This window comes from Artemia sp. Qi Xiang Cuo, chromosome 9, assembly GCF_049724085.1.
Source record: "Artemia sp. Qi Xiang Cuo chromosome 9, ASM4972408v1, whole genome shotgun sequence".
NCBI lineage: Eukaryota > Metazoa > Arthropoda > Branchiopoda > Anostraca > Artemiidae > Artemia > Artemia sp. Qi Xiang Cuo.
Window position 1 is genome coordinate 2,651,930 of NC_142802.1, and position 13,092 is coordinate 2,665,021.

The following is a 13,092-nucleotide window of genomic DNA, read 5'->3' on the forward strand; positions in this document are numbered from 1 at the left end:
ATATCACTAAGGAATATAAAGATGAATCGATGAAAAACAAAGTACCAGCAAACGTTACTACCACTGATCAAAACAGTCAATGAACCAAATAATACCAAAGACAAAACGCATATTGAGCCTGTCGATGACACACCTGTAAAAATTGTGTATGACTCAAAATGAAATAATGAATATTCTACTGATTACGAACTAAGAGAAGACAATAGCTATAGTATCAAGATAGAACATGGTGAACCATTTTATGGGACAGATTCAAAATGTCCAAAGTTGTTTATTGATATTACTCTTCAATTTCTAATCAAATGAGCCATTTCAATTTCTAATCAAATGAGCCCTTTTTGAAGTTTCTACGACAACGCGCTCTATAAAAACTTTATATGCCCCCAGGGCATAACTTAAAACCCTTGTCCTGAGGGCTGTGAGGAGATTGTCATTCTAAAAGACCTAATTTCCAGAACTTAAAACTAATTTTAACAAAATGGCCATCTCAAAATTTTGATTATATGTGTTTGGGGGAATGATGGGCGTGGGGGGGGGCTAGTTGCCCTCCAATCACTTTTGACTATTAAAAAGGGTGTTACCCCTTTTAATTTCCAATCGAATGAGCCTGTTTTGAAGTTTATACGACAACGCCTTCTATAAAAACCTTATATGCCCCCAGGCCATAACTTAAAACCCTTGCCCTGAGGATTGTGAGGGAGTGTCCTCCTTATAAACATATTTTCTATCTGGAAAACAATTACGTTGAACAAAATGGCTATCTCAAAATTTTGATTGGATGTGTTTGGGGGAATGATGGACGTGGAGGGGGGGGGCTAGTTGCCCTCCAATAACTTTCGGCTATTAAAAAGGGCACTATCCCTTTCAATTTCCAATCGAATGAGCCTGTTTTGAAGTTTCTACGACAATACCTTCTATAAAAACCTTATATGCCCTCAGGGCATAACTTAAAACCCTTGCCCCGAGGGTTGTGGGGGAGTGTTCTCCTCAAAAACATATTTTCTATTTGGAAATCATCTACGCTGAACAAAATGGCTATCTCAAAAATTTTTATTGGATGTGTTAGGGGAATGATGGGCGTAAGGGGGGGCTAGTTGCCCTCCAATCACTTTCGACTATTTAAAAGGGTACTAGCCCTTTGAATTTCCAATCGAATGAGTCTATTTTGAAGTTTCTACAACAACGCCTTCTATAAAAACCTTATATTCCCCCAGGGCATAAATTAAATTCCTTGCCCTGAGGGTAGTGTCCTCCTCAAAAACATATTTTTTATCTGGAAATCAACTACGCTGAACAAAATGGCTATCTCAAAATTTTGATTGGATGTGTTTGGGGGAATGATGGACGTGGCGGGGGGGGGGCCAGTTGCCCTCCAATCACTTTCGGCTATTAAAAAGGGCACTATCCCTTTCAATTTCCAATCGAATGAGCCTGTTTTGAAGTTTCTACGACAATACCTTCTATAAAAACCTTATATGCCCTCAGGGCATAACTTAAAACCCTTGCCCTGAGGGTCGTGGGGAGTGTTCTTCTCAAAAACATATTTTCTATTTGGGAATCAACCTCGCTGAACAAAATGGCTATCTCAAAACTGATTCTTGGATGTGTTTGGGGAATGATTGGCGTGGGGAGAGGACTAGTTGCCCTCCAATCACTTTCGACTATTTAAAAGGGTACTAGCCCTTTGAATTTCCAATCTAATGAGCCTCTTTTGAAGTTTCTACAACAACGCCTTCTATAAAAACCTTATATTTCCCCATGGCATAACTTAAAACCCTTGCCCTGAGGGTAGTGGGGGAGTGTCCTCCTCAAAAACATATTTTCTATCTGGAAATCAACTACGCTGAACAAAATGGCTATCTCAAAATTTTGATTGGATGTATTTGGGGGAATGATGGGCGTAGGGGGGGGGGCGAGTAATTGCCCTCCAATCACTTTCGACTATTAGAAAGGGTACTAGCCCTTTGAATTTCCAATCGAATGAGCCTGTTTTGAAGTTTCTACGACAAGGCCTTCTATAAAAACCTTATACGCCCCCAGGGCATAACATGAAGAGCGTAGGGGGGGGGGGGCTAGTTGCCCTCCAATCACTTTCGACTATTAAAAAGGGCACTAGCCACTCCCATTTCCAATTGAATGAGCCCTTTTCGAAGTTCGTTTGTGTTCGTTTTAAGTTTTGATGTTGCTGCTTACTTTCAGTTGAAAAAGTTGTTTTTTTTATATTTAATTTCTGGTCTTTTTTTAAATAATGCTGGGAAATCCGACGTCCCCTTTATAGAAATGTCCCTTCCCCCATGAAAACTTCCTTCATGGAAAGATCCTCCCACATAACCCCCGCCCCCCCACTACCAGGAAAAATCCCCCCCCCCTGAAAACTTCTGTATACTTCCCAATAACCAATATTATATGTTAACATTGGGTAAAGTTAATAACTTTCAGCCCTCCCCCCGGGAGGGCTGAATTAATAATAAATAAAGCTCCCGGGCCTTAGGAAAGCTTAACCTCTAAATTTCAGCCCAATCGGACAACGTTAAAGGGGGGCTGTGGTCGGAGGGTCGAAACTTCCGGCCCACTTTTACCCATGAAGATAAAGTCGGAGGGGGGTGAAATTTTCCACATTTCTTAGTTGGAGCTTGGGCTACAAAATGCGATCTCCGCTGTCTCTCTGCGACCGCTAGGACCGGAAATCGCTTAAAATTGTGGTGGGTCGCCTCTTTATAGAGGCACAAGTGTGCCTCCTTGATATTAGACAGTTCGTTAAAAAAGGCAAAAAAGTTGTCACTTTGGCCTCCTATTCCATAAGAAAACTTCCCACTTTATTCCCGCCCCCCACAAGAAAACTTCCACTTTATCCCCCCCCCCCCAAAAAAGTCCATCCTGTACCATTTGTTTAAGTCTGGGATACATAGTAATGATCGTTAGATTATTATGCCAACCGTACTTCAGAACCACAGTATCTTAAAGAACGGAGGACTAATGACCAACGGAATGTCAAAATTGTGCCTCAGTTTAGTCATAGAAAAGCTCAACTGATTAACGGTTCCAGCAATTTTTTACAAAGAGCAGTTCTTTTCACTATCCAGTCTTGGCTTAAGACACAAAAAAGGTTCTTCCTGAATGAAAGAAAGAAACAAAGTTTATATTTGACAGTCATAAATATAATTTTTTTTAGTAATCCGAAATTTTATCTTTCCAAACTTTAATATATTCAACCTTATACATTGAAAGAGTTAGTTAAAAAAAAACGAAAAAAGGAGGGAGTGTTGCATAGTAAACAATTTAAAAACTAAGACCCTTCAAAAAAACTTTAATATAAAAAACGATAAAAACTTTCAATTTAGAATTAAAATATAAAAATAAAAAACGAATTCTAATAATTAAATATGACGTTCAGCCTCTGTCCAGGGCAGTCAAATAAAAAACAATCTACCTTTTGGAGTTTTTTCTTTGCAGAAGTTGCCGCGATTAGTCTTGTGTAAACAGATATGTATATTACATCATTACCCTGAAAAAGGAAGAAAAAAAAATTACTTCAGGGGAGAAAAAAAAACTAATTTTGCAGCCTTTTCAATTGAAGTTATAATCTGACTCTCATAAATATTATGAAATACAAGGTTTTCCTCTGATTAACATCTTCTTAATAACTCTGCAAAGTTATTGACCTATGCTACATTTAATATTTCATATAACCCATGCAAATGAATACCATGATCTATGACAATGCCTTCTGGATTTTGTCTCCTATTTGAGCTACAATATATCGTAATTATTAAAAACTACAAAAAAAAACTATTAGGTAAATAAGAGGGGTTGGCTCCTCCTTAATACCTAAATCTGTACGCTCAACCACTAGCAAAAATAAACCAACTAATCATTCTTCCCTATTTACTAGAACATCCTTTTTCTAGGAAATCGATAACGATCTAGGTGTCTTTACAGTATTTTAGCTGCCTCCGCTTGGACGTTTCCTCATGCTGTTTTCTAGTTCCATAGAACTATGTAAAGATGTCCCAATTGTGCAAGCTGCTTTTGATTCTTCCCCGTATTACAGCATTGCTGTTATTGGATAGGTTACTGATCTTTTGGTTCTATTGTATTATCATGGTGACCTGTCAACCTAAAAAACTATTCTTTGCACCTGGGCCAAAGTTAGAAAAAGCTCCCCGAATATGGGATGTTCACAAATTGAACGAGAAGCTGGGCCAAGAGACATGCCATCTGATTCTTTTTGCTCGTGCCATCTCAGGCTGTGACTCTAATTCACGGATCCACAGTGTAGGAAAAAACCATGCTCTGAAGAAACTAATGGCAGATGCAAATTTTTGAACATCAGCTGTAGTTTTCATGGTGAAAGGAAATTCGAAGAAGGAAGTAAGGGTTGATGGAGAAGAAGCTCTTCTCATGATAAACGGATCATCAAAAGGGGAAAATTTGAATTAACTCCACAGGAAGGTTTTTAAAATGAAGGTGAACAGTTACCTAGAACAGTAACCACCAAATTTTGATGCGGCTAGATTCCACAGTTACTGCGTTTTCTAGCAAGTTCAGGTATAGAGTGATGATCCTGATTCTGAACTTAAAGCCGAGGAATGGGGTTGGAAATTTTGTTTTGTTTTTTTTATTATTAATTCGGTAATTTTATCAGTTGTGAAAACTAGTCAGTGTCTTGACAAGTTTATTCTAAGAGCGATTTTAAATGTCGGCCGTTGCAAACTAGTTTTGTAGATGATTACCCTTTTCTAATATTTTTCATGTTTTAACAAACACCTTTCAATCACTCTTTTTAGGTCAGCCCATCAGGCGATGGAGCCAGCGACGATCAGATTCAGGCTAACTAATTATTAGATCTCAAAATCGACCAGCGATAGATCGTATGGTAAAAATCTCATACTGATGATCATGAAACTTTTTTTATATACCGTACACCAAATTTGACTCCATTGTCACGTTCATCTCGTTTTTTTACTTTTGTATAATTATTCAGTTCAACAAAAACGAACAATTACCGGAACTTAATTTTTTGTTAGGAAAGTGAGAATACGGAAAAAAAGTTTTGTGTCGACCTAGAATGTGCAGGTTTAGATATGTTGTTCAGCTTTCTTCTCTCTACAATATGGAGTAAGAATCATTTCTGTTGCTTTTTTAATTAATCTTCGCCCGTTTTGAATTAAAAACATTGTTAATTAGATATATTAGTCACCCTCTCATTTGAAAATCCTGTGGACATAGTTGTCCATAAATATTTGAATTATATTTTGTCTCCAATTTCTTTCATATGGCTCACAAAAATAGTAGGGGGACAATTTAGCACTCAAGCTCTCTCATCACAAAAGAATTACTAAAGATTAATTGGTTAATTCTCCTTAGTCAGCCTGTATAATTTCAATTTTTTTCAAAATGGCTAGTAAACAAGCATTGTTCTATATTAAAATTGAACAACATAGTTAGAATTAACCTCCAAGATTAGTACATCGTATCGATTTCCTAGTTTTACTAGAATTTCAATGTTTTTATTTCAAGGGCAAAATATTTTTATTTCTATCTTATTTCACTAAATATCTCCTCCCCCTGCTAAACACCAAAAAACTTTAGACAAAAAGGTATGGAATAGCAGTAAGCAAAAAAGAGGTTAGAATATAACCTGACAAATAACAAAATATCACAGAAAAAGATGTAAATAGGTTATTAGTAATATGAATTCTTAATAGGCTATACATTACAAATAGTTTTATCCTGTCTATTAACTCATAAAAATAAGTAATTAGTTTTATTAAATAGATATAATAATAATAAGTAATCGTTTTTTAATATACAAGTTTAAGCGGTTTCAAAACCATATGCCAACATTTCTACAACTCCTAAGGGGTAAGGGGTTGGGGTCAGGGTTTATTGGTCGACTAAGGGCGCAGCTGCAAATCATGAAACTGGATGATGTCAATACCCTTTTGAATAAAAATGCTTAACATTTTTATAAAAATACGCGCATCATATTTAAAAAAAATACTGAATTATCTGATAAATAATCATGTAGAAGGGACAGAACCACTATTGAAAACAACTGTCCAAACAGGACTTGAACGCTTAACATTCTGACTTGAAGCCTAACGCTCTACTAACTAAACCACAGATTGGTTAATCTAATTTAATCTATTGGGGTTTGTTGGACCATAAATATATTACTCGTTAAGGGGGCTTGGAGGGGGAGTATACGGGAGGTGTTCTTGTAAACCTTCGTTTACAGTTTTGGACAGTTAAGAGTTTTGGACAATGATACCGTTTTACACTTATAAGCTTTTCCACTTAAGAAGTGTCACCATAAGTGTTGTTTTAGTGACATGTTGCACTTACGAATGGTATTGTTTATCACTCTAGAAATTCATTTATGGGAAAATCCTAGGTATAAGCAATAGCTACTAAACGTCTATCTATTATGTTCTGGTAGCCTGCAAGCCCAACCCCTTAGCAAATGACACAAAAGTGATGTTTTTTCACTATAATGGCACTTGCAGTATCATGTATCATGATGGAATTTATAAAAAGAACGTAAATATGAGAAATAGATTTCTAGCAAGGCATTAAAAATCGCTCTTTGATGTTCTTATAATCCACTTGCCTTGGATAGCATTAAACTTGATGAATTTGATTTATTATGAATCAACTTAAAAATGCAATTCTTTTTGTGTCTATTGTTATCAAGACTTCGTTTCTTAGAGTGTCGGTTACTTTTGAGCCGCATTGCACACTGCTTACTGTTCGTTACCACAAAACTGTTTGATAATTCAAAAAAAATCTAAAGGAATAGTTAGACCTAAAGAATTTAGAGACTTTTTTTTTAATGTTTAGACTTTTTTTCCTCCTTAGATCTTTAGACATTAGAATATAGACATTTTTGTCTATGTGTGCCAACTGTTACCAAAATACTATTGATTTTGCGCTAAACAAAATCTTTGTAACTTTACACGGCTTATTTCTGAAAATGCTATAGTTTTCGAAAGTAACAAGGATGATAGTAGGTTAAATTTCTGCATAAAGAATTTAGATTGTATGCATTCTCATGTAAAAGCATTCTAGACACATTCTAGACCATTCTATAATATAATGAAGAAAATTTATTGGCGATAAATTGGGTATACATCTGTTAAACTTAACCAAGCCTGGCAAAACATTTGCAATTTTAAGAAGTCTATCCTATTTTAAAAACAGTCTAGACCAGGTGTTAACATTTCAAAGAAATAAATTTATCATAAAAATAAAATTTAATATATTTAAGAAAACTTACTGGCGATAAATTTGGATATGTCCTGTAAAAATTCACCAACCCAGGCGTAAAAATTTTAATTAGCCAATGCAGTTGTTCTTCTTTAATGAAGAAAATTTACACTTTGCGATTTTAAGTAGTCCGTCCTCTTTTAAAACAGTCTAAACCAGGTGTTAACATCAAAGAAATAAATTTATCATTGAAATAAGATTTAACACAATGAAGAAAACTTACTCTAGGCAACAAATTCGGGCACATCATGTAAAAACGTTCTAGACCCGGTGTAAACAAATTAACCAAGCCAGACAATTTATGTTGGTCAACTCCGAGCGGAGCGATAATCATTAACCCTGTACTCTCTTCGTAATCTGAAAAAAAAAGTGAAATGCTAAATTAAACGGCAAAGGAAAGGAAAAAGAAGTTCAAGACACTAACAATAACGTCAATAATGAGCTTTAATTTTTTTTTTAGCAAAAGTAATTCAGTCAGCTTTTAAAATTAAATCAATTTATATAGTAATCACCGGGCTGGTCTTATTTGGAATTTCCTGGTAATATTTGAAAAAAAAAAAAACAGAAATTATTTATCAGCATATTATAAAAAGATTCTTATTTTAACTAACGAGCCCTTCTGCTATTGTGGAAGTGACGGGTAACATTAAACCCCAAAATGAGCAGAATTTATTCCGTTTAGGAAGGGGACTGACCCTTTTTCATCCACGCCTCCGCTTCATGCTCAGAGAAACTTCCGACGATGGGCATTAGATCAAGAATCGATACTTCTAGTATTTTATAGGTCGAAAGTGATTGGAATCAGCGTCTCCTAGATGTCTATTTTTTTAATTTATTTTTTGTTTAAACTGCCAGCCAGAGATTTTCTGACATGAAAAAATGATCTATTAGATGAGTCAAGAGTTGGAAAAAAATCCACAAATTACCAAAATTTTTTCTCAGGGTTGGAATAACTTTTAACACGTAAGAAATTATACAAGATAACTCCAAACAAATAGCGTTAAATGTATGTAATAAGTCACAGCGAGGGTCGCAATGCGAAATTTATTTGATTTCCTGTGAGAAAAAGAGACTTGTGCATAGGTATGGAAATCAGTCTATCAGCATAAATTCTAGAACAGCAGGATACATACTATTGACGATATCTTGACAACAAAAATCAGCACTCGTCCATGCTTGATTGCACCTCTGTAAAGGGCCCTTGTGTCCATAATCAAAATGGTTTTGATCAGCGGATATGAATTTCCTTTTACCTTTAAAAGATTTGAGTGAAACACGATTAAACATTGCCACTCATATTAAATCGTTAGCCGGAACTTATCAAACAGTTCGTGGTACGAACTGCAAGTAAGGAGGGACCCGGCTCAATAGTAAACGAAACTCCAAGAAACAGAATTTTGATGCCAGTAGATACCAGTTTGATGCTAGTAGATACAAAAGACTCGGATTTTTAAGTGAATTTCAAATATATAATTTTCATCAAATTTAGTCTAACCCATCAAAAGTTACAAACCTGAAAAAATTTGCCTTATTTCAGAAAAAAGGAAAAAACACCCCCTTAAAATAATTGAATTTCAATGAAAATCAAACCATCAGATTCAGTGTAACAGAAAACCCTACTGTAGACGTTTCAAGCTCCTATCTGCAAAAATGTGGAATTTTGTATTTTTTGCCAGAAGAGAGATCACGCACGGATGAGTGTTTATTTGTTTTTTTTCCCCAGGGGTCATTGCATCAATTCAGTAGTTCTAGAATATCGTGAGAGAGCTCATTTGACTGGAAATTAAAAGCTCTGGTGCCCTTTTTAATTGACCAAAAAAACTGGAGGGTAACTTGGCCCCCTCCCAAGCTCATTTTTTCCCAAAGTCACCGAATCATAATTTTGAGACAGCCATTTTATTCAACTTAGTCACAAATCTGTTAAAGATGTCTTTGGGGATAACTTCATTCACAATAGTTGCCGGGGGAAGGGCTGCAGGTTATGAACTTTGTAAATTGTTTTCTTCAAGTGTTGGTTTTTGGGATGTGTAGAGTCGTTTCCTGCAGGGATTTTTTCTTGGTGGGTTCGGGGGGCATGGGGGGTTGGATTAGGGAGTTAAGTGGGAGGACCTTACCATGGAGGATGTTTCCTCAGGATAAGGGACATTTCTGGAAGGGGGCGTCGGATTTCCCAGCATTAACTAAAAAAAAAATCAGAAATTAAATAAAAAAAAAAACAAGTTTTTTCAACTGAAAGTAAGGAGCAACATTAAAACTTAAGACGAACAAAAATTATTACGTATATGAGGGAGTCCGCACCCTAGTCAATACTTCGCTCTTTACGCTAATGTTTTTTTTAGTACTTTGAAAAAGCTATCTATTTTAATTAAACGGCCTTTGTAATTCAAACAAAATTCAAACTTTAGTGTAAAGAGCAAGGTATTGACTAGGCGGCAAACCCCCTCATACACTTAATATTTTCTGTTTGTTTTGATTTTTAATGTTGCTCCTTACTTTCAGTTTAAAAAAATTGTTTGTTTTTTTTAATCACACGTTTTTTTTAGTTTTTTAAACGTCGAAACTACACGACTGCAGCGCCAATGAGTGACGATTTTCATAATTTTGAACAGGGCAATGTTCAACATTAAAACATAAGTTTTTTATTGAGGATTAAGTCAAAAATTTATGTGCTATTTTCTGGAAACTACAAAAAAAGTGGAGTAAGCTTGAGGAAGCAGTTTTCTATCGGCAACAGTTATTTGGGTGAAAATACAAAAACACATCATGATTAAAGAGTAGCTGGGAACAAATCATTGTCAAAACATTGTAAGAATCATCTTTTTATTACCAAATGAAACCTTGATAACAAAAGAAGACAATTTTAAAGCAAAAATTTGCAACAATGTTAATTCCCTAAGGAGGCTACTTATAGCACCAAAAATAAAAAATAATAACAAGTAAATAAAGACTCACCGAGCTGCAAAAGTGAAAATGTTTGTAACATTGAAGGATCCATTTATTGATAGTGTTACCTCAATAGACTACTTTGGAACGATTTGGCTTTAAAACTGTAGACATGAAGCTAATTTTCTTTATAGATTTGGTAATTGGTTTCTTTGGTAATTAGGTCACTGAATTTTATCTCCCTGCTTAATAGCAGGATGCTCATTAATTACATACAATTTTGGTCTCTAGTTGTGTTTGTACGATTTATTCATATTAAATCAGAGTTTCTCATAAATATTGGCAATAGGTAATTTTGTTTTGAAGGGTTTATAGGTTCAGAAATAAGAGTTCTATTTTATTTGTTGTAGCAGCTTTTATATGTTTTCCCGGATTTAAATTGCACACACACACAGCCATATACAAATAAACATAATAAATAAGCGCATACTATTAAATAAAAGGATATATTTTCGATCCTTTAAGCCCTTTCAAATAAAATTTTCTATTGCCATTACACAGCTAGGAGACTTAAGGAACCTCAGTAGCAGCTCATCATTAAGCAAATCTCCAAAATTTTCGATGCGTTTTAAAAGTTTTTCTTTTACTTTGTTTTAGAACTTTCCTTTGGCTATATAGAAAATAAAATTGTCTATCGAGGTGATTTTCAAAAACTTTAAACGGGCGAGGAGATTTCCTGGTATCATCTGAAAAAAAAGATGAGAAATCTTTTTTTCAGTATATTAAAAAGATTTTTATTTTAACTAACGGGCTCTTCTGCTTCGGGAGTCACTCTTAAAGAGTTGTAACAAGTCAAACTTTAGGGGAAAGAACGAGGTATTGAGTATAAGGTACCCCCTTACGGTTTGAGGTGTTTGACCTCCTCCACGGAAAATATCTCCCTGGTAAATATATTCTCGTTGAAATTAAAATTTTCTCAAAATTTACTAAGTGGACAAATTACAAAACTTAAAAAGGAACTTAAACTTCTACAATGGGGTTTTATGACTGTTTTGTAGTTTAGGAGGGGGTGAAGATACATCAAAGGGTGCACTTTAATGTCAAAACATCCCAGCTCGCATTGAGCCATCAGATAAATAAGGAATTAGGTCTAAGGGAGAGACGAGAAGGAGGAGGAAATTTTATATATAATAACCAGGGTTGCAACCAGCATTTTTGTTAGAGTAGCGGGGAATAAAAGAAACTTTTAAAGCGCATCAAAAATACAAAATTTATATCTACTCCCTTATGATTTCTAGTAATATTTCTGATCTAAACTGCTATTGTGGAAGTGACGGGTAACATTAAACCCCAAATGAGCAGAATTTATTCCGTTTAGGAAGGGGACTGTCCCTTTTTCATCCACGCCTCAACTTCATGGTCACAGAAACTTCCGACGATGCTCATTAGATCAAGAATCGACACTTCCAGTACTTATTTTTATGGGTCGAAAGTGATTGGAGACCAACCACAAATCTTTTCCATAAGAACCTTATGTGTTAGCAATGAGCAACTAGCTTAACTTACAGCCCCTGCCCCCGGAGCTGCTGGTTGGGTTGTCAACCCCAAAGGCATGGTTATTTGACCTTTAAACTATTTTGAACAAGATATTTTTTTTTTAATTTTGATCAGATGCATTTGGGGGGGAAATGTCGGTTAAGAGGGAGAGGCTGATTGTCCTCTGATTACCTTTGATTTTTCAAAATTAACTTGAACTTTCAATTTCCAAATTAATGAGCCCCCTTCGACGTTTTTAAGACCATCCCTTCTATAAAAACCTTAAATTTTAACAATTGGTAACTTGCAATAACATACAGATTGCTGATACAAGTATATCAGCAATTTTCTTGGATTGGCTTAGCGTATCAAGATGAAACTTCTGGAGCATGTACCTGCTACTACTGCTATTAATACTGGTCATTTTGGGTTTGAATTATTATATGAATTTATTTATGCTAGTCTTTGGTTTAATATGGTTATTTACTTTTATTTGATTTTTTTTTTCGAAAGTATCTTTTTAATTAATTTAAAGAAAGCGCAACAAAAAGCGACTTTTTGTTACCTAAATTCTCAAAGTTCCAATATTTTCAACACAGATTTTTATTACTCATTGTTCAGGAAAGGTCTGATTCTTCTGAGAAAACTTTTTTTTCTTTTCTTGTACTTTATTTACAACATTTTGTGTGTTTAATAATAGGTAATAAAATAATAATGATAATAATAATTTTGTTTTGGCTTCTCTTTCGCTTACATTTTTGGAGGAGGGAGGTCACTGTAATTAATTCCTTCTTGGGCATCACCAATCCTAGGAACACCCCTGATCCCATTATCAACATATTTACAATGCTCAACACAAACCAATGCCTAATTTGGTGAAAGCTTAAGAGATACCAAAACCGAATCGTTGAATTCCAACTGCCAACGGTTTCCGAACAAGACGGTTTAAATAATAATATGAAGCAAAAACTTGGCTTGCTAAAATTTGTAATAAAATAGGGTGCAAAACAGTTCATGTACCTGATAATCAACAGAACTGAGCAACACTAGTTGGGATCTTCCTACTACTAGTTGCGTCTTGGGTGGCGGTTGGTTAACCGCTAACTGTTATTAGGCAAGGAGATAATATTCAATGACCTAATTACCAAAGAAACAAATTACCGATTCTATTAAAAAAAAGTTGGCTTTATATTTCATATCTACAGTTTAGAAGTTTCTAGCTCCTATCAGCAAAAAAGGGGAAATTTTGTATTTTCTTTTGCCAGAAGAAAGATCACGGATGCTTGTTTATTTGTTTTTGGGAAGTATTTTTATGTGGTATTTGCTATTGATAAGTATGCATACACTTTTCAGAGGGGGGGGGGCGTGCGAGTTTTATGCTAGAAGGATTTTACATTATGAGGG

General features: G+C 35.1%; 1 protein-coding gene across 1 annotated transcript in view; it reads right to left on the minus strand.

Moving 5' to 3' along the window:
• Positions 1–7,356: 7,356 nt before the first annotated feature.
• The window catches only part of LOC148948223 (uncharacterized), a 75,599-nt gene continuing 69,863 nt past the window's right edge, over positions 7,357–13,092 (minus strand). Inside the window, exon 4 of the mRNA XM_089093831.1 lies at positions 7,357–7,626. Within this exon, the coding sequence (XP_088949957.1) occupies positions 7,391–7,626 (236 nt within the window). The 3' untranslated portion in view covers positions 7,357–7,390. The remainder of the gene's footprint in view (positions 7,627–13,092) is intronic.